The sequence below is a fragment of the Megascapheus bottae genome, chromosome 2 (assembly GCF_031878675.1).
Source record: "Megascapheus bottae isolate mThoBot1 chromosome 2, mThoBot2.hap1, whole genome shotgun sequence".
Classification (NCBI taxonomy): domain Eukaryota; kingdom Metazoa; phylum Chordata; class Mammalia; order Rodentia; family Geomyidae; genus Megascapheus; species Megascapheus bottae.
Window position 1 is genome coordinate 65,922,542 of NC_143510.1, and position 23,177 is coordinate 65,945,718.

General features: G+C 34.1%; 1 protein-coding gene across 2 annotated transcripts in view; it reads left to right on the plus strand.

Moving 5' to 3' along the window:
- The window catches only part of Zdhhc17 (zDHHC palmitoyltransferase 17), a 57,351-nt gene that overhangs the window by 22,141 nt on the left and 12,033 nt on the right, over positions 1-23,177 (plus strand). Inside the window, exons 6-11 of one of the 2 annotated variants that reach the window (XM_090328290.1) lie at positions 3,206-3,270; positions 3,867-4,029; positions 12,360-12,485; positions 17,405-17,547; positions 19,154-19,254; positions 22,290-22,414. In XM_090328290.1, coding sequence (XP_090184416.1) covers positions 3,206-3,270; positions 3,867-4,029; positions 12,360-12,485; positions 17,405-17,547; positions 19,154-19,254; positions 22,290-22,414 — 723 coding nt within the window. Of the gene's footprint in view, positions 1-3,205; positions 3,271-3,866; positions 4,030-11,052; positions 11,163-12,359; positions 12,486-17,404; positions 17,548-19,153; positions 19,255-22,289; positions 22,415-23,177 lie in introns of those variants that run through there. The other variant, XM_090328291.1, reaches the window with a different exon arrangement.

Here is a 23,177-nt window from a genome sequence, read left to right on the forward strand (position 1 = left end):
CTACCAATTCTTCTGCATAGTTTTAGGTGAAAGGGGAGTATGTTTTTTTTTGTTTGTTTGTTTGTTTTTTTGCCAGTCTGGGCTTGAGCTCAGGGTCTGAGCTCTGTCCTTGGACTTTCTCAAGGCTAGAGCTCTACCACTTGAGCCTCAGCACCACTTCCGGCTTTTTTCTATATATGGTACCGAGGAATCGAACCTGGGTCTTCATGCATGCTAGGCAAGCACTTTAACCACTAGGCCAAACTCCCGGCCCCAAGGGGAGTATGTTTTGATCATGGATTTCCCATAATGGTTTTGATTTGGGCTTACTAATTCTGTGTGATAAAGAATACACATATATCCAGGCTGAAGTTGGAAAAGAAATGCAGAATTTTAAGCTCCAACCCAAAGAAAGAAAGATTGAATTTCAATTTTTTTTTTTTTGCCAGTCCTGGGCTTGAGCTCAGGGCCTGAGCAGTATCCTTGGACTTTCTCAAGGCTAGAGCTCTACCACTTGAGCCTTAGCACCATTTCTGGCTTTTTTTTTTTCTTTCTCTGTATGTGGTACTGAGGAATCGAACCTGGGTTTTCGTGCATGCTAGGCAAGCACTCTACCACTAGGCCAAACTCCCGGCCCCTGAATTTCATTTTTTTATACTACTCTACAGATGTGCTATAATTTTAACTTAGCATATATTAGCTAAACAAGGGGGAATGTCATTGATGTTTTCACACATGTGTACAATATATTCCATCAGTACTCTCACCACTTTTTCTCATCCCTCTCTGTCTTCTTATACCACTTTAAGAGGTTTTATTGTCTATTTGTTGATGTTTTTTCTTTTCTTTTTTTTGTGTGTGGTGGTGGGGTTTGAACTCTGGGCCTGGGCATTGTCTCTGAGCTCTTCAGCTCAAGGTTATTGCTCTACCCCTGGAGCCACAGTGCATTTCCTGTTTTCTAGTGCTTAATTGGAGATAAGAGTCTTGTATACCCAGGCTGGCTTTGAACCTTGAGCCTCAGATCTCAGCCTCCTGAGTAGCTAGGATTACTTACATCCGTAAGCCACTGCGGTGGGCTTTATTTGTTGATATTTTAAGCTCCTTTATTTTGAAAAGAATATAGAAAGAAAGAATAAATATAGAAAGAATTGTAACTAAAAAGAAGAAACTCAAACATAAGAATTTTCAAGTTTAGGGGCTACGATTATAGTTCAGTAGTAGATAGAGCACTTCCTTGGCATGTATGAATGAAGTCCTGGGCTTCAATCCTGCCTAACCCTGCCACCCCCAAAATACTTTGAGAACAAAAGTGCCTTGAGCTGTCTAATTTGGCTGCATTTTCTTGAAATTAATATAATAGGAATAAAATGAGATAATTTTCATGTAAAAAACAAAAGTTTTTTTTTCAGAAAATACTTCTTAAGTTTACATGATCATTAAAGAACAATAAACTTTTATATTGTAACTCTTCCTCCTGGGAACACTGTTAGGTTAAGATGAGTTATCCTTTATAAATACAGTTTTGTATTAGGCACAGAACTTGTGTATTGCAATATTCATGGTGAAGAGTAATGGCATCACAAGAGACATTTGTTTTTCAATTTCTTTTTCTGTGTAGTTTACTTGAGTAACATTTGAGATGTTTAAGTGTGGTGTTTCAGAGAACTGCTCCATGAAGGCATACAGGGTTCTACTTACGGTGTGCTTATTCATCTTATGTTATCTTCCTAATGAATGATAAGCAATACAGCTGTGATTAAAACTGCCATCTAGGATATGGGGAAGAAGAGTAATATTTATCAAATGTCTTATGTTATCGATTATAAAATGCACAGGGCTTTTTGTTATTGTTGCTGTTGTCAGTCCTGGGGCTTGAACTCAGGGCCTGGGCACTATCCTTGAGCTTTCTCAAGGCTAGTTCTATATCACTTGAGCCACAGCACCACTTCTGGCTTTTTCTATGTGTATGGTACCAAGGAATCAAACCCAAGGGCTTTGTGCATGCTAGGTAAGCATTCTACCACTAGGTCACACTTCCAGCCCCAGATTAAGTTATTTAACCTTATTGTTCCTACCTTAGTTTTTTGAGTCCTGGGATTAAGGTGTATATCATTACACAGCACACATTATTCTATTTAATCATGGTAGGATACTTAGGAAATAATTTGTGTACAAATTTTTGATAAAGACACTGAAGCTCAGAGTTAATTTTCTTACAATCTCATAGTGATTTAATGATTGAATCAGAAACTCTATAGACTATATTTGCCTCACTCTAAAGTCTATTCTCTCCCTAAGCATAGACTGTCAGGGACTGGATATAGTCCCTGAGGGGTTTTTTTGCTCAGCATTACACACTGCTATGTGAGCCACAGCTCCACTTGAGCTACACCTTTTGGTGGTTAATTGGAGATGAGTCTCATGAATTTTCCTGCCCAGGCTGGCTTTGAACCACCATTCCTAGATCTTAGCCTCCTGCATAGCTAGGGTATGAGCTCCCCTTGCCCAGCAATACTGTTGTGTGAACTGAATCTCAGCTTGCCAAGAAGGTTCTGTACGGCAGAGTGGTACCCTTAAATCTCTGAGAAATTCTTACTTAATACTCTGAACAGAAGAAAATACTCAATATTGAAAAATCAAAAGATCTTTAAAGATTTTATTTATATTTTGGAAATAATAAGCTAAGAAAAAGTAGAAATTGGTGGAATGTACAGCAAAGGATTAAAGTAGGGTTTTTGTTTTGTTTTTGTCTTACAAACTTTTCAGAATTATTTAACTCTAAAAATGTACTAGTGAAGCAATAAAATATAAAACAAAAGAAATCCAGTGAATAGTTTTGGGTCAGTTAGAAAGGTGTTGTCTTTTTGTTTGGAAATGCCTATGGATATACAGTGTTTTTATTTCTCTAGATCACATTAATATAAACAAGCTTTTCCTTCCCTTTGCTTAATTTAACTTCCCTGTGTGGCAGAAGGAACAGAATAGGTTAAGGTCTTTAAATGAAAAATACTGCATCTTGAAAAGGACAACTATAAACTATAATAATATGTAAATCAATTAGAATATGCAGTGGCAAGACTTAGTTTTGTTTTAAAGTTAAGGAAAAGCTTTACAAGTTATCCTTGATTGAGAAGTATTATATTAGCTTCTCCTATGATATATAAATTAGATGCTTCCAAATAATTTTGGTTAGGATCTTAAAAATCTTACTGTTTGACTTTATCAGGATGTAGATATGATGGATCAGAATGGAATGACACCTTTAATGTGGGCAGCTTATAGAACACATAGGTATGTAACCATTATAAAATACTCAGATTATTCCAGCATAATACATTGTAAAACAATGGTTAGAGAAAGCAGTAAATGTTAAGCTTACTAATATTTGCAAGTTTTATGGTGAATATTATATAAGAATGTTTCAGTATCTATACTTACCAGTACTTCAGTAATTATACCTTCTTTATTCCTCTTAAAAAAATTTCTAAGACTGGAGATTATCTTCTTTTAAAAAAGAATTTTTATGTGATTTACAAATTGGCAAATTTAATATGTTTGTAAATTGTGTTATATCGTTTTTGGAACAGTCCAAATTGAAATGAAAAAATTTTAAATTCTTTATATAAATATTCATGGTATCAATTCTTAAATTAAAAGTAAAAAAAATGTCAGTAGCAATGCTATCCCTTGGAACCATATTACTTTATTTGTGGTCATGCATTCTTAATGCTTCATATTAGAATATTGTCTCATTTGAGTAGATTAGACTGAAAGTGTTCCAAGATGGAATGAGAATGCACCCACATCACATTAGTACTTGTAATGATTTCGATAATTGAAATTAGGGTTGTTGTTTGTTGTTTGTTTGTTTGTTTTTTTCCTTTCAGTGTGGATCCAACTAGATTGCTTTTAACATTCAATGTTTCAGTTAACCTTGGTGACAAGTATCACAAAAACACTGCTCTGCACTGGGCAGTACTAGCAGGGAATACCACAGTCATTAGTCTTCTTCTGGAAGCTGGAGCTAACGTTGATGCCCAAAATATAAAGGTAAAAATATCCTATGTTGATGTTGCTATAAAATGTGGCTATTATAGCAATTCCTCAATGAAACAGGCTTTTCTAAAACTGTGAAAGTTGGGAAAACTAATTAGTGCTATTCTTTACTTCCATGTAATGATTGTTGAAAGACTGGTCACTTGCTTTCATCTTACAATATTTTAGTAATATTTGTCAGTGGCCTTTTCATTAATTTGTATGAGATTTTAGAAATTATATAATTGTATTTTTTGTAGATGAAGTAAAATAGGCTTCTAGTTTTAGAAGATCATTACAGGAAATAAGTAATTTGTAGTTAAACCATATAACTTATATTTTAGTAATCATTTTAACTTAGTCCTTTTATTGTCTTTTTTTTTTTTTAAAGATTAAGACTTTGATAAATACCTTTATGATGTTTGTAAGAGAACCCCTTACCCCACCCAAGTGATGAACTAACCCAGGATAAGTGTAATAAATTATCTAAGAGAGAAGCACAATTAATATTTAATCTCTGGGTATTTAGAAATATATAGGCATTTTATGAATACATGCAAGATAATTCTATTGGTAGTCTCAACATTTTGATTAATCATTATTCTTAAAGTTTGAGAATCCACTACATCTTTATTTACAGATTTTATTAACTTTTTTTTTTTTTACATATTTCAGATGTCAAATTTAACAAATAAGTATTCAATGTGCATTCACTGGCACATAAATTTAGGGAAAAAATTAAAATTAAGCTGAGAGTTTATATGTCATAGATACATATCCATCTATATAATATAACATGTTTAGGGAGTATATATCCCATTATGGATTTTTATATCTATGTAGTTATATCTCTAAGGTCATGTTAATGACAGACAGTACAAGAGTTAGGACTCTTGTACTGTTTGGATCTAATATCCACATATCAAGGAGACCCATTTGCCTTTTGTTCCTTTGGTCTGGACTTACCTCACTCAACATGATTTGCTCTAGTTTCATCCACTTCCCAGTGAATGCCAGTCACTATGTCTTTAACAAGACTACATCTATGAAATGATTTTGAACACTGGTATAAAATAAAACTGTGTAATTTTTTAAAATTTTGGCTATAATTCATAATACTTTGTGAGCATGTTTCATAAATGTCTAAAGCATGTGCTAGTTAATACAGGAAGGAATTGAAGCTACAAACTAGTCCGAAATGGCCAATCAAAAAGTAGGTATCTCTTGCTGGATCAGGGCATTACTTTATCTCTAATGGTTAATTCTTTAATTTGGTTTCATTAAGAAGAGGTTAAGATACACAATGCAATAACCTAGACTAATATTTGATTATTTATAGTGTGATTTCTAGAATGATTCTTTAAAAAATGAAATGGGAAATTAAGAAATTGATACAAATCATATATTTTCTTTTTAAAACTTCAAATCTTCTTGTCCTACCCAAAGTGATCAAAATGGTCCACTATTTGCCACTAAATACAGGAAAAGAAAAGTCAGTGTATCATAGTGCCTGGCACTTTTGTCTGAATGAAGATTTTTTGCAGTCTTGAATTTATCTAAGCTAGCTGTCATGACTGCCAGTCTACTTTACTGCTATGTTGTATATTTTTAGAAAGATGTTTGCATTTCCAAACAATTTTGTATAGTAGACTTTGGATCACTTTGTAAAATGGAATTAGTAAATTAGGCTGACCTCAGGCCAAAATGACAAAATAGGGAAAAATGAACTTTTTTTTTTGCCAGTTGTGGGGTTTGTGCTCAGTGCCTAAGCACTGTCCTTGAGCTTTCTCAAGACTAGAGCTCTACCACTTGAGCCACTGAGGAACCAAACCTGAGTCTTTGTGCATGCTAGACAAGCGCTTTACCAGTAGGCCAAACTCCTGGCCCCAATAAGGGAGAACTTTGAGTAACCTGATCAGTATTCACATAAGAAAAATTTAGGGAGATTTGACATGTTCCACCATTTTCTTTACTTTGTAGTGTTATTTTTTTCCTTTGCTGTCAGATAAACATTCCTAAAGCGATCATATGTCAAAAATGTATTTAAGGTATTTGTTATTACATTATTTAAAAAATAGAACCAATTTTGTGCTAGTTTGCCAATGGTACGCTATTCTGTATTGAAGTAAATTTTGCCTTGCTGAAGCAAAAGAAAAAAAACGAATATCATCAGTATGGCAAATAGTCTATAATTTCTATCAGTAGCCATATCAATATATTAAAATAAAGGGAATACCAAGAATTATGACAGTAATTGAATTCTGTGATTTGAAATTCGTGTTTTTTGTTGTTGTTGTTGTTGGTCATGGGGCTTGAGCTTTTCAGCTCAAGGATAGCACCCTGCCCATTGTTGCACAGCACCACTTCCAGTTTTCTAGTGGTTAATTGGAGATAAAAGTCTCATGGACTTTAGTGCCTGGGCTGGCTTTGAACCTTGATCCTTAGATCATAGCCTTCTGAGTAGCTGGGATTACAGGAGTGAGCCACTGTGCCCAGCTAGTAGTATATATATATATATATATATATATATATATATATATATATATATTTTTTTTTTTTTTTTTTTTTTTTTTTTTTTTGCCAGTCCTGGGCTTGAGCTCAGGGCCTGAGCATTGTCCTTGGACTTTCTCAAGACTAGAGCTCTACCACTTGAGCCTCAGCACCATTTCCGGCTTTTGTCTATGTATGTGGTACCAAGGAATCGAACCCGGGTCTTCATGCATGCTAGGCAAGCACTTTAACCACTAGGCCAAACTCCCGGCCCAGTAGTATATTTTTAATCTATAGAAAACCTACGTGTACACTTTAAGAATTTATAATGTAGTTTATAAATTTGATATCTTTTCAAATAAATAATGGAGAATGAACCTCATAAACCATGGCATAGGTTTTTAATGTTAGTGAGTTAATCCATACTTAATTTCAGCGGAAAGATAATAGTAAAAATAAGATACTTGAACTAGTCTAAATGCTTTTTTTAATTAAAGAATTTATTAACATTGACTAAATGCTTTTTGTACCTGTTTAAAACATGTCTTTTAGGTTTAGACACATTATTTATATGGTCCAAGACCAGAATGCTTGGTTGGGTCTACTCTGTCCAGTAGTTGAAATCATAATTATGCTTATACATCTTTTAATTCATGATTCTTGTGCACACATTCTTTTCATTGTTTAATTATCTCATAAGTATATATTTGGCTATTAACAGAAAATGTTTTTTGTTTGTTTTTGTTTTTTTTTTGTTGTTTTTTTTTTTTTTTTGGTTGGTCATAGGGCTTTGAACTCTGGGCCTGGGTGCTGACCCTTAGCTCTCCAGCTCAAGCCCTACTCCTCGAGCCACAGAGCCACTGGTTTTCTGGTGATTAATTGAAGACAAGAGTCTCATGGACTTTCATGCTCAGGCTGGGTTTGAATCTCAGTCCTCAGATCTCAGCCTCTTGAGTAGCTAGGATTACAGGCATGAGTCACCATACCCAGCTTGTTATTATTTTTTAATATACATTTTAATTTTGAAAGTTAGAGTCTGAGGATGTTTCAGAGAAAGGGTAGGGTGGGATACCCCTTCCTCCACCACCACCCCTTTTTTTCCTTTTGGTAATACTGGGGATTGAATGCAGGATCTTACTAGGCAGGACTTGAGCCATTCACTCATAGCATTTTTTGTTGTTCATGGGGCTTTTCTTGGGTGCTGTCTCCCTGCTTTTTAGCTCAAGGTTAGTGCTCTACCACTTTGAGCCACAGTGGTACATAGTGCCACAATGGAGATAAGAGTCTCACAGACGTTAGTGCTGAGGCTAGCTTTGAACTGAGATCCACAGATCTCAGCCTCCTGAGTAGCTAGGATTGCAGAAGTGAGCCACCAGCGCCCAGTAGGGTTTGTTTGGTTTTTTAAATGTAATTTGATAATTTCTGGAGTGACTTGACTTCCAAAGAACAGGAATTCCAGGGAAGTATTTCCTCAGGCAGTATGTATATTTTCTTGGGGAAATCATCTTTCATCTACTTTGCTGATAGGTAGACTTTTGTTTTAAAATATACTTTTTATGTAGTTGGAAGGATGAAGTAAGTATTACATACTTTTCTTCTGAAATCAAGCATTTCCAGTATAGTTAAGTGTAGTCACCATCTTCTAAAAAAAGCCATATTTTTCTTCATTCTGCAAATTCTGTTTATTGTGGGTAATGACAATGTTCAAAGCAGGTAAGGTCCTAGTGCTCTTAGAAATTATAGTCTATTGAGGAAATAGACAAATAACTTTTTTTGTTGTTTTTAAATAGATGATTGACTCTCAGGGCTGAATACTATAGGAAGTGAGCATGATTTGAGAATGCCTCTGAGGAGATGACATTTGCTTTGAAAATTATGGATAATGCTTTGAAATTTACATGGCAAAAAATTTCCTGTAAAGAAAAAAGTATAGTCAAGTATCCACTTCTAAGTGGAATAAGGTATATGCCATGTGAAAAGTAGAAATAAGTACAGTTTAGCCAGTGAGCAGGGAGGTAAGTTACTTAAAGCAGGTAACTATCAGGCAATGCTACAATACAAGGTTTCATTATATTTTTAAGTAGTGAGATATACAGGATGGCTATAAGGTATCCTTTTTTGTTTGAAAAGCATTTTTTTTGTTTGAAAGACATTTTAAAAATACAACTTTGTTATAATGAAGAATGCATTGAAGAATTAAGAGAATGGAGAGGTCAGACAATCAGGCTTTTGTATTAAGTTAGGTAAATGATGTGTTAGCTTGCCCTAGGAGTCAAGAGTAGACCTAGAAATAGATTTTCTTGAGTAGACTGAAAAGATTTACTTTACTTTGATATAAAAGAAAGTGCCACTGATGATGTAGATTTAATTTTTATTGATTGTTTTGATATATGCTGAGGTTGTGAATACTGAAGGAGAAATATTATTTGGGAGTAAAGATGATAGGAATTGGTTTTGTTTTGGTAATATTTAATTTGAAGTGCTTTTTTTATTAAAGAATTTATTAACATTGGTTTTTACAACATATTTCAAATGGCATATTTAACAAACAAGTATTCAAGAAGGGGATCTCTATAAAGTGCTTTTTTAAAAAAATAAACATTATTTTAAACTAGAGATGTAAATTAAGATTACAGCAGATTTTGAAAGAAAGCAATTGTATTTAAAAAAAGACACAGTCTTCATAAAATTAAAGTATACTTATATTTTAAAATGTTTCACTTTAAAATTAATTATTTAAACTTTTAGGAAAGAAAGTCTTTATTGTCATTAAAAATGGTAATATAGCATTGGTAGCTCAGGCCTGTAATCCCAGCTACTCAGTGGCTGAGACCTGAAGGAAGCTGTTTCAAAGCCAGGCCTGGCAGAAAGGTCCTCAAGATTCCCATCTCCATTTAACCAACAAGATACTGGACTGGAGGCAAGCCTAGTTCTAGTTGTAAAGAGCAAACCGTGAACAAGCAATCTGAGCCAGAACTTAAGTCACTGAGTTCAAGCCCTAGAGCTTGAACTGTAATCTAGACTGCAAATCTGGATTGGATTTCAGTACTTTATAAAAAGTTATATTCGTCAAATTAAGTAGCTAGGATTACAGGCATGAACCACAGGTGCTCAACTTCTATTTCTTCTGAAATGATTGTGTGTGTGTGTGTGTGTGTGTGTGTGTGCACGTGTGCATGCACGCACGCGCGTGTGCGTGTGCACGCACCTCAGTCTTGGAGTTTTAATGTGGGACCAGCCACTATCTCAGAGCTTTTGTGGTCAAGACTAGCGGTCTGTCACTTGAGGTTTTTTGGTGTTTAATTGGAGGAAAGAGTCACACAAACTTTCCTGCCCAACCTGGCTTTGAATCACAATCCTTAGATCTCAGCCTCCTGAGTAGCTAGGATTACAGGTGTGAACCATGGCACTTTTTTCTTAGTAAAGATGTTTAATAAGATTTTTAAGTTTCTTCAAAATCTTTCTTTATATTAACTACTTACCCCTGCAAATTAGTTTCTGTGTAGGGAATTCCATTTTTGTATATAAACAAAGAATCTTTACTCAGAATATAGTAGCTAATTTTGAAGACAACAAATATTAAAATGATAGTCAATATACAATAGCTGGTGTGGTCCTTGGGGGAGGATCAGGAATAGCTACAAAACCCTAGTTAGAGAGTGTCACTCTTGATTCTGCCTTTAGGTGGGGTGAGCCATGGACACCTTGTATTTTTCTGTAGTTAGGATTATCGGCTTTTACCAGATACACTTCAGAAGAATATGTGAACTATGGCCCTAGATAGTAGTTAACATAGCATAAATTTGAATCTTGTTCAGTAATAATAGGGGGAAAATTATTTGATATACAAAGAATAAAAAATAAAATTATAGACTATGCTTTATAGACTATCTTTTTGTGATACCTTACTTGTGAATTTCCAAAAGATAATATTTTATCCTGTACCATATGATTTTGGTCATATAAAGTAAATTTAGATGAATTGAGTTTGGAGATAACCATTAATCTCTAGGAATTTCCCAAGCTCTTTTCTTTTTCTTCTAAAATCACCAAAAGGGCATAAATTTTGGCTTGTGTATAATACAAATTATGGAGCTCTGTTAATTAGTGTATTGAATGATCTCATGGTTTCTTGAAAGGAGGTAAGCAATATCATTACAAAAATAGTTTTTTTATTACCTCTTAAATACCTGACCTAGATGGTCTTTAATCAATTTTCCTTAGTTTTGACAATGAAATTCAATCTCAGACAAAATTTTGAATAATCTTCCACCATGGTTATGATGGTGATCTGATCAAAACCCTTGAAGAATTTATTTTACCAGTAACATAGTCTATAAATACTCCATGTAGATTTTTACTGATGTTATTGTTGTTAGTACTTACTTTGACTAGGACATGGAGTGATCAAATATAGACTTGAATCAGAACCCCGGTTTTAGTATAATTCCTTAACTGCTTGTTTATTTAAACAACAACAACAACAGCCAGATGACTAGAGGAGTAGTTGAAAGATTTTTTTAAAGCTCCCTCAATCTTTTTGTCTAGGCTATCCTTAGGTGTCACATGGCCCTCTAGTGGAAGGGATGCTCAGCTGGACCGAGGCAACTGCAGGATATTCTCTGGGAGTTGTTACCCAAGGGATTGCTATTATTCAGGTAATATTTATAGTTTGGATTAATTTAGCTGGTTCTGACAAGTTAGGTGATGAAATTCTGGAATAAGCAAGGAAATACTGAAAATAAATATCCCTATTTCTAGAAGCCTCACTTAGATTAGCCCATTCTTTATTAAGTACTACTAGTTTTTCTAGTTAAAATACTGGTTGAGCTCTTGTTGTTATTTTTGTTTTGTAATAGCTGTTGTCATTGGTGGTGGTGGTGGTTATATTTTTATTTTATTTTTTGGTGTCTTTTTTTTTTTAAGTAAACTGTACTTCATACTTGATAATAGTCATTCCTCTTAGATAAGGTATATTAAGATCTCTTAATCTTACATTCCTTTTTTATCCAGTATGTTGAAATAAAATTTTAATTTTTAAAGTAATTTGAATATCATCTAACATTCTTCAAAATTTAAGCAATTTTAATTTTAATTTTCTACTTATAGTAAATAAAAATGGAGGACACTAAATAGTAAAATCAAAATGTAGATATGACTAATTTGCAAAAGGAGCAGTAGTGACATTAAATTAATAAAAGAAAAATGAAGCATAGATATAGGGTTGGGAATGCTTACTTGATATTTCTCATTTTCTAACATACTCACTGGTGTTCTTTTTCCTGGTATTAAAGGGACCTTTTGGTATCTCGAACTAAACTACTATTACTTCTTTTTTCTCTTTGCAAGTTTTCTATTTGAGTGAATGAATTTACAATATGTCAAGAATGTTAGTAGATTAGTAGAAATTGACTCGTTTTCTTCCATATTCTCTTCATAAGGCTCTTCTCATCATTAAAATAAAGCTGAGAGATTTTTTTACAACCTGATTTACTGCAGGGTGGTTTTCAGCAATAGGCATTACTACTGAAATTAGTAAAGAATATAAAATGACTCATACACTTAGTGATAACCTCTGATCCAGCAGGTGCCGAAATACCTACTTTTTGATTTGCTCTCTAATATGTCAAAATGCTAGGAAAAATGTAACTACATAGCTAGCTGAAAAAATTTTGTATTGTGCTTTGGCTGAGAAATGGTAATGAATAGGTTTTGATATAGATTCTTTACATTTATTTTATTCAGTGTCAAAACAATATAAATAAATTAATGTCAGCTTAGTTTTAAAGAAGTTCTTTAAAAGTTACTAAATTTGTTTTATTTTTAATGTGAATTTTGTCTGCTTATATTATCAGGGTGAATCAGCACTTGATTTGGCAAAGCAGAGAAAAAATGTGTGGATGATCAACCATTTGCAAGAGGCAAGGCAAGCAAAAGGATATGACAATCCATCTTTCCTCAGAAAGCTAAAAGCTGACAAGGTAAACTTACCACTGAAAATTTTCAGTCTGTAACCTTTCAAGTAAGATGTGCATTATATTCACATACTTCGGAAACGTTGAAATTTCCCAACATAATTTTTAAAATATAATTTCAAACAGAATAAAGTCAGGGTAAATAATATTTTTTTCTAAGTTTATTTGGCTTGTGGTCTATTTTAATTATTTAATAATTAAGAGTTACCTGGCTTTTGTTAAATAATAGTTAAAATAATGGTTGTCAGCTGTGCACAGTGGTGCACACATGTGAGAAATCCTAGCTACTTGGAAAGTGACCAGGATGATTGTGGTTTTAGGCAAGCCTAATCAAGAAGTTATAGCATGATTTCCATCTCACCTAATAGTTGGAGGTGGTAGCATGTGCTTGTCAGCCTACTACATGGAAAACATAAATCAGGATCTTGGTTGGACCAGGCTGACCCAGGCAGAACAATGTGAAGAACTAGATCAGCGGGTAGAGCACTGATCTAGTAAGCACCAAGTCCGAAGTTCAGCCCCTAGGACCACAAAACAAATGCTCTAAATAGATAGATGGATAAAATAAAAATAAAGATTGTCCCCATATATGTGTTTTTTTTTTTTTTTAGTGTAGTAGTAAAGTGTGTGAACTGTTTCAGTCCTAATGTATATCCTTTTTGGAAATAACAACTCTAGCTCCAGTTAATATGAGTCTTTAATATTCTTGTGATATGCTATCAATTTTTTAGGGAGAACAATTAGTTTTTGACTATGGAAAGTCTCCCATACCTTTAGTTTTAAACACTATGGCTGTTGGCTCAGCTGTCTATAGTAATGCAGTTTCAAAACTTAAAACATTTCCCAAAGAGCAGAGTCTAGGTTTCTCAAAATAAAATATGTCTACTAAAAGAAAAGTTAGTTGACTGGCTTCTTTTTCAGAATAGAGTTAATAAACTTGCCCTGTTTTCAAAGCCTGAGAATAATGAGGAGTTCTTGAATGCTGTATAATCTGTTCAGTTAACTATTAGAAATGACATAGCAAATGATTTTTATTTTGTTCTGTCATCCAGACTTTAGAGCAGTTAGTTAAGCAGTGTTTAAAAAATGGCTAATGTTTTATAAGTAGGCTAGAAATGAGAATGTTACTCTGGAAGTATCCTGTATTTTTTATATTTCCTTTTTAAATATAAATATTGTAGACTTTTACTTTAATATACATGGATCAAAATTACTTTTAAATTCTAAATGTTGTATTAATGTGTAAAGTTTAAATTTATAGCACAATTCATAAAAGAAAAACAGTGATAAACTAGCCTTAATGGAAATTTAAAACTTTTTTCTCTATTGAAGACCTTGTTAAGAGCTTTAGAAGTGGGTGCCTAGCAATCTGGAGGCTGTAATCTCAGCACTTGGAAGAGCCTTGTGATCAAGGCCAGCTTGATTGCATAGGGAGTTCAAAGCAGCTGGAACTGTATGTTAAGACCTTATGTCAAAACACCAAGAGCTATTGAGATGGCTCAGTGGTAGAGCACTTGCTTATCAAGTGTATGATACTTAGTAACTGGGGAAAACAAAAACAAAAGCAAAATAAAACAGTAGCTGTATGACTAGGGACACTGAAGTGGTAGAACACTTGCAAGAGCCAGTATTTAGCTCCTGGTACCACTCACACTCACACACACAAAATTAAGTTAGCAACAACAAATGTCAGTGAGGAAGCAGAGACTCTGTAAAGGACTTAGACATTATTGATGGGAATGTAAGAGTAAACAGAAAACCAAACACAATTGCTATACATTCCAGAAAAAATTGAAAAACCTTCACACAATAACCTATCCACTGGGCTGGGAATGTGGCATAGTGGTAGAGTACTTGCCTAGCGTGTATGAAGCCCTGGTTACAACTCCTCAGTACCACATGAACAGAAAAAGCCAGAAGTAGCACTGTGGCTCAAACAATAATAGAATGCTAGCCTTGAGTAAAAGAAGCTCAGAGACAGTGCCCAGGCCCTGAGTTCAAGCCCCAGGACCAGCAAAACCACCAAACAACCTATACACTAACATTTATAACATGTTTATAGTAGCCCCAAGTTACAGACAACTGATGATGATAAAATATAGTAATTTGGATGCATATCAGAGCATATGCATGAAAAAGCTAGTGTCAGAGGTTACATGTGGTGTGGTTTCATTTATGTAATAGGAATGGAAAGCTTACATATCAGTGGTTTCCAGGTCAAGGAGGTACTAGAAACTATTTGTAGTGATAGAATATTCTATATCTTGACTATATCAAGGTTAATGTTCTGGTTGTGATAACTTTATCATAGCTCTGTATGGATCTGTTTTTCAAATGGAAGATAGATTTAAAAATAGGTTACTGAGTTGGGTGCCAGTGGCTCACACCTAAAATCCTAGCTACTCAGGATACTGACATCTGAGGATCACAGTTTGAGGCCAGACTGGGCAGGAAAGACTCTTACCTCCATTTAACCACCAAAAATCCAAAAGTGGAGCTGTAGCTCAAGTGCTAGAACATTAGCCTTAAGCAAAAATACCTCAGCAGTAACACCTAGTTTCTGAGATCAAACCCCCAGAACCAGCACCCTCCCCCCCCCAAAAAAAAAGAAAATTGGTTACTTAGATGTAGAATCTTGGGTATCCATTACTAAGACATCTTTATAATGTTAGTGTATATATAGTAAATGATAGATTTAAATTTTTTTTATTTCTTATTTTTTTGCCAGTACTGGGCCTTGAATTCAGGGCCTGAGCACTGTCCTTGGGCTTTCTCAAGGCTACAGCTCTACCACTTGAGCTACAGCAGCATTTCTGGCTTTTTCTAGGAAATGAGGAATCAAACCTGGGTCTTCATGCATGCTAGGCAAGCCAGTAGGCCAAACTCCAGGCCCCAGATTGAAATTTTTTGAAGATTGAATCTGACTTAAAACTCATATAGAAAATAAGATAAACCTATCTTCATGCAAAAACCTTTGATTGCGATGTGATTGTGATGGCTTTATTGATAGTTCTCCCCCATTAGAAACAGTTCTGATCTGTTACGAGGCATGGATAAATATAGTATATCTATGTAATAGAATTATTTTTTTTGTCTTTTTTTTTTTTGATGGGGTGTTAGTGATCATATCGGAATTTGTACTCAGGACTTTGCACTGGTATTTTGCCATTCCACCTACACTCCCCACTTTACTTTGTTTATTTTTTGAAATAGGGTTTTGTATTTATTCCTAGCCTGGACTAAAATCTTTCTGCCTATGACCCCAAGTAGTTGGGATGTCACCATAACAAGTTGTTGTGTTTTGTTTTTTTTTTAATTGGCGGCAGTTTTTTTTATTGGTTGAGATGGGATCTCAGACTTGTTGCTTGGACTGAACTCAAACTGTGATCTTCTTGAATAGTTAGGATTACAGGTGGCTTTGTGTAAATAAAATTCTGCTCAGTACTAAAAAATGAAAGTGATTGATACATAACAACATAAATAAATGGCAAGTGCATTCTTTTTGTGACAGACTAAGTGGCAAATACCAAACTTACAAGTCTACATTCATTATATCTCATGCCTGCAAAAAAAAAATCTTACAGGTGTGGAAATTGGATTCATAGTTATATTGATCTAAAACCAGCAGATGAGGGGAATTTTGCAGCTTGATAGAATTGTATAGTACTTTGATTTTGATGCAGGTTATAAGACTATACTTAATCAAAATTTTGGGAATTATACACACCAAGAATGGTGAAAATACTTTGCATCTTAATTATTAAAAAGGAAAAATTGTGATAAATTCTGATAAACAAGTGCCTTAACTAAAACCAAGTTCAAAGTAATTTTAGAAAGTATTGTTTCAGATTGTACTATTTCTCTACCTCTCTAATACTTATATAACTTATATATGCTCCCTCCTCTAAATTATAAATCTTCTCTAAGCTCACATACACTAAGACAAAGCTGATTAGTTATTGTACTATAACAAAATTAGGCTTTTAAAACTTAGCATATAAACTATTAGACTTAGTTGGGAAAATCATGCATTTTTTTTATCATGGATATTTTTATGAAAAAATATTTCAGTAGAAGCCAGCAATACAAACTAGGTACTAAAAAGGTATAATATAATCTTTAGTTATTAGAAAGATAAATATTTAAAGAAGCACTACTCATACTTTGAGCTTTGTTAGACCCCAAATGAAAAAACCTGAGCTTGGTCACCTAAGGTGATGCAGGAGAGACTCTATAGCTGATAAATTTATGGAAGGTTCTTGTGAGAAAGAGACAAGAATACTTTGTTACTGCATTGAAGATGTACTTGTAGATATTACAAGGAAATATATGTTTTATGTTTATAAGTAGTGATTTTCTACAACCAGCACAAAAGTGAATTGGAGCTAACTACCTCTGAAGTTTGATAGGTACTTATCAGTACATATCTCCAGGCTCTAGGACTCCATAGATTATTTGATTTTATTTTGTATCTGGTTTTAAAATTTTAATATACTGTTAAGATAATCCATGTGGAATGCCTTTTCTATATTAGTATCCTCAGCTTTTCCTTATCTGATATAGTTCTTGAATCATACATAGTCATTCTCATTCTTTGTCTCTAGATAACAATGCCTAAAGTATTTGTCATGAACCATCTTCTAGATAGTCTGTGTGTTTGCATGGGGTACTGCTGTCTTCTATACCTGACTTTATAGACCCAATTCATAACTTGTCAGTTTTTACTACAGTCATAACAAAGTCCTTTTGAATTGTTTTTTATGGCTCCAGAGACCCAGCATTTTGAATAGTATCTGCACAAGAAGGCATGTTTGAATAAATGAATCAATTTTACCCTCAGTTGAATGCTTTCACAAAATAGCCATGGTTCAGGTTAAGATTACTTGAAACATACAAAAGCTTTCTAATTGTTTGTTTCTGTACAGGAATTCCGGCAGAAAGTAATGCTAGGAACTCCTTTCCTAGTTATTTGGCTGGTTGGGTTTATAGCAGACCTAAATATTGATTCTTGGCTCATTAAAGGGCTAATGTATGGTGGCGTTTGGGCTACAGTACAATTTCTTTCAAAGTAAGTGTGTTGTTTTTAACTATATATTTAACTGTAAATGAAAGAATATAATTATGCTGCAATGAAAAAATAATGTTCTATATGTTTAGAAAATTGTCTTTATATAGCTTAAGTTTTTACTTAAATTCTTGGATAAGTTAACGTGCGAAATCTTTTAAAAATACTTCTATTGTTATTGTTAAGGTGTTGTACAGTGGGCCTACCCTCTCATAAGTTGGATAAATGAGTATGTTTTATGTGAAATCTTAAATTTTTCTATTGTTATCACATAATTCTGGAGGTCTGAGAAAAGTATCATGTAATTTTAAAGCTAAACTAACAATTTTAGAAGTATTTAAAATATTTCAGTAGAATTAAACTTGTTCATTGAACTGTAAATTCGATATACACAATATTTGCTTCTAAGTAATTGTGATACTTGAGCTCCCTTTTCCATAGGTATTATATTGACTTTGGTCATAAGCAGAAAGCAAGAAAAGATTTGATTTTACTTGTCATAATTAGGAAGCAAGAATACTTCCTTTCCTTTAAACATTAGTGCTATTTTCTTTTCTACTTACCCATAGGTCCCAAATCCCTAAAATTTTTCCTATTCAGTAAACCTAGGATGGTGTCTGTGGTCCAGAACTTTGGGCTTAATTTCTATTCCTTGAGTGTCTTATGTTCACCCAATGTATTTTGCCATTTTTAGAAGACATAAAAATAGTTCAAATAGGACAGGGAATAACTAGAAATACACTAGATGTCTGAACTCTCAAAGGGTTAAATTGTAGGAGCCTCAACATTTTGAATGGAAAATTCCCATCCATATGATTCTAATTACATTTAATAACATTTCTTAACACTTCGTTCTAAATTCTAAGTAATGTAAACATGAATTTCCACTAAATCAATCATTCTATTTGGAAAGATGGGCTAGAAGTTATGAAAAAGAGATAAAGTTGAGCATTGTTTTCTACTCATTCATTGAAATTGTAATACATATTTGAATAACATGATAGATGATTATGTTGCTACATATTTAAAATGAATTATTGGCTTAAAGAAATTGGACTACACTAAAATCTTGAATGTAAACTGTACATGGATATGTTGAGTGTATGCAGCAGTGAGATTTAGACTCAGGCCTTGTAGTTGCTAAGCCAAGGTCTGGCTGTGTGTGTGTGTCTGTGTGTGTGTCTGTGTGTGTGTGTGCACGCACGCATGCGCGCGCGTGTGTGTGTGTGTGTGTGTGTGTGCGCGCGCGTCACGCACAAGTGCATTTGCGCATGCATGCACGTGCATACTGACTGTTTTTCAGATCATCAAGCTAGAATAACAGACTTGCGCCACTGTGTCTAGCTTTCAGTTGAGAAGGAGTCTAACAAACATTTCTGCCTAAGTTTAGGCTTTGAATCACGGTCCTCCCAATTATAGCCTCTCAAGAAGTTAAATTTACAGGTGTGAGCCACAGTGCCCAGCTTAATTTTAATTCTTGATAAATTAGAAGGAATTTCAGAATCATGTTAAGCTGATGCTTTCTACACATAATTTGTATAATTTTAATTAAATGTTCACTTTATAGGGAAATACAGGACTCATATTTGATAAAATTTGTGTTTTACAGGTCTTTTTTTGATCATTCAATGCATAGTGCATTACCCCTTGGAATATATTTGGCAACCAAATTCTGGATGTATGTGACATGGTTCTTTTGGTTTTGGAATGATATCCTTTGGTTATAAAGAGTATACATTTAGGACATATTTTATTACTTAAGCACAGTATTAATAATTTGCTTTAGGGCTAAACTACATGACATAGTTCATGATTTGCTACAACAGAGTAAGAGTGAACTAATACAAATAATGTTTTTCAATGTTTCATATTTATTAGGTTGCTTTTTGAAAGCTGCTTTGACAACCTTAAATGATAAGAATAACATTCTTTACTGAGTTTAAGAATAGTTTACTTATTGATTGATTGATTGATTGATTTTTTTTGCCAGTCCTTAAGGGCCTGAGCACTGTCCTTGGACATTCCTGAGCCACAGCACCACTTCTGGCCTTTTCTGTGTGTATGGTACAGAGGAATTGAATCTGGGTCTTTGTGCATGCTAGGCAAGCATTCTACCACTATACCATGCTCTTGGGGCCCCTATTTGCTCACATTTTATGTTAGTATTATTGCCTCCATTTTATTGAGGGAAAATTTTAGGTTTAAATAGTCCAAAGTTAAATACCTGTACTCTGGTTAAGCTGAGATTGAACCATTTCTAATTTTTTTTTTTTTTTTGAGGGGTCTCCATTGTGGGGCCTGAACTCTGGTTCTAGGCAGTGTTCCTGAGCTCTTCAGCTCAAGGCTAGCGCTCTACTCCTTGTGCCACAGTGCCACTTCCTGTTTTCTGGTGATTAATTGGAGATAAGACACATGGATTTTAGTGCCTGGGCTGGGCTGGGCTGGCTTTGAACCTTGATTCTCAGCTCTCAGCCTCCTGAATAGCTAGGACTATAGGCATGAGCCACTAGCACCCGACTACCATTTCTAACTTTTAGCTTTTTTTTTTTTTGCCAGGGCTTGAACTTAGGACACTGTCCTTGGGCTTTCTCAAGGCTAGAGCTCTACCACTTGAGCCACAATACCACTTCTGGCTTTTACTATGTATGTGGTATAGAAAAAGCCAACCCCGGTCTTCGTGCATGCTAGGCTCAAGCACTCAACCTGGCCCTTTTAACATGTTTTTAAATGTTCTTTCAAACTGAATTTTTTTTCTCTTTTTTTTTTTTTCTGCCAGTCCTGGGGTTTGAACTCAGGGCCTGGGCACTGTCCTTGATCCTTCTCAAGGCTAGCGCTCTACCAATTGAGCCACATCGCCATTTCTAGCCTTTGTCTATCTATGTATGTGGTACCAAGGAATCTAACCCAGGCTTCATTCAAGCCAGGCAAGCATTCTACCACTAGGCCCCATTCCTGGCCCCAGATTTTCTTAATGTCACAGTTTGTTTAACTTTGGCAGATGATATATAATGGTCTATTTTTGAGGGGTTTGGGGGAAGGCTGATATTGGAACTTGTACTCAAGGCTGTGCATTTGCTTTTTCCCTTGGCATTTTTCTCTCAGGATTTTGCCCTACCAGTTGAACCACAGTTCCATTTTAGATGTAATCTTTTCTAGAGACTTCATCTTTTGCTGCATTAAAAGATCTGTATAATGTATCTTCAAGAATTTGTTAATGCCATCAAGCTGTTAGTGTAATGTACTTTTTTAAACCATATGATTTAGAATTGTGTATATACATATCAAAGAATAAAGCCCATATTTGGTATTTCCACATAGATTTATTACTGAAGGCACCTGATTCATGGATGTTTATTTCTTTTTCAAAACATTACTATAAAAAGTACATAAGATTGGAAAAACAATTTCATTGTTATTAAAGTATTGGACAGAGGGGTTACCATGTCATAATTGATATTTTAGGTGACAATTTTCAGTAACTTATTGTAAATTATGCTACAATAATAGAAAATACCCACTGTTACTGATATTGTATAATATACTTTTTATTGAGTAGCCTTGTGTTTTAGTTGAAAAAATCATGGCCACACTTGGAGTTCTCCTCATTTTTAAGTCTGTGATTATTTTTACAAAGCACAATTCTTTGTACTTTTTTTGTTGTTGTTGTTGCTAGTCCTGGGCACTGTCCTTGGGCTTTCTCAAGGCTAACACTTTACTATTGAGCCACAGTACCACTTCTAGCTTTTTCTGTATTTGTGGTCCTGAGGAATCCAACCTAGGGCTTTGTGCATGCTAGGCAAGTATGCTACCACTAGGCCACACTCCGGGCCCTTCTTTGCACTTTTAAAATAATTCTTAGTGTTATGTCTTTTGAACATATATAATAGGAATAACAGAAGTCTTGTTTTTCATTACCTCATCTATCTTAAAATTGAAAATTCACTGACTTCTAAAATGACTTAGTTTGCTGAACATATTTCCTAGCATTGTGTTTCATACATTGGAAATTCAGTTTACATTCAAGGAAAAAGATCCAAAACAAAACAACAATAAACCCACAACTTTTGTTCTTGTACTTGTAATCTGTTAAATATAAGTAGAGTTAGACTGGAAAAGTAGCAAATTACGAAATAATGAAAGTCAGCATTTGAAAAATATTACATGGTATTGTTTGAATGTTTTTCTTTGTTTTGTTTAGAGATACTATAACATATGTAAGTTCCTAAGCTAGAGAACTGAGAATTAAAAGTTAAATTTTGAAGGAAAGAAAGAATCAAATCTTACTTAAATTACCCAATTCAAGTAATTCTGCCTTTAAGGTCAATTAGCATGTATTTTTAATGCATTGAATACATTTGCTTGTTCTGTCTTCCAAATAAAAATTGTAGTATTAAAATACTCTGTTTACACTTGCTTTCTAAAGTAAAGATATTAGTAGTACTGTTTCAAGTTCTTGAGCTCAATTCTTCAGGACATACCTGACATGTAGTTTTATAAATGCATGTTCTTTATGACTTTGAAAATCTAATTGAGTTTTATCCAAGAGTCAACAGACTTACCTGGTCACGCTGGCTTCGAACCACAATCCTCAGATCTCAGCCTCCTGAGTAGCTAAGATAATAGTCGTAATCCACCGCTATCTGACAAAACTTGTAATGCATAACAAATATTTTGTGGTAAAATCTTATGAATTAAAATTATATATAACTTATCATTGCTTCTTTAAATTCCTTAACTTTAGGTACATCTTAACTTTTTATCTATTCATCTTCCATTCCTTGCCAATAGTGTTGCACTTTTCTACAATTTTGGAAAATCTTGGAAATCAGATCCAGGGATTATTAAAGCTACAGAAGAGCAAAAGAAAAAGGTACAGCTTACAGTATTTATAGCAGATGTATATAGTATATAGTTAAGAATCTGTCTTTTACAAATAAAGAAGTTTCATATCAAATTAAGATTATGCATAATTTATTTGTGACTAGCTTTGGTGAATCTTGGAATACCTCTCACATTTTTATGATAATTTATAAGTTTATTTTCATTTAATACTATTGTGGTGTATTTTTTTTTCACTGCTAGGGGTTGAAATACAGAGATTGAATAGTTAGGCGCATTGTTGTTATCTTTGTAAAAAAAAAAATCTTTGTAAATCTTCAGCAAAGACTGCATTCAGTAAATGATTATTGAGTAGCTTTGTAAACTGGCCACCAAACTAATAGTTAGAAATCCCATCCCAGTAGATAAAATATTTGTATGTGTGATCAAAGACATAATTTCTTTTTTTTTTAATTTTATTATTGGGGTGATGTACAAAGGGGTTACGGTTACATTCATCAGGGAGTAGGTACATTACTTCTTGAGCATTGTTACCCTTCTCATATATTTCTCCCACTTTCTTCCCTCCCACTCATCTCGTTTTTCCCTTACCAAGACATATTTTCTATAACCCATATGCTTGAGACTAGATTCACAAAATACATCTTATAGAGAATGGAACTAAAACCGTTTTATGTTATGAGCTATTTTCTAACCAAAGAGCTTTTTTCTAACCAGCATCTAAAGACTAAGCAAATCCTGTCCAGAATGAACGGGCAGTAACAAATTTTTATGGTTTAATCTCCTTTTTTTCT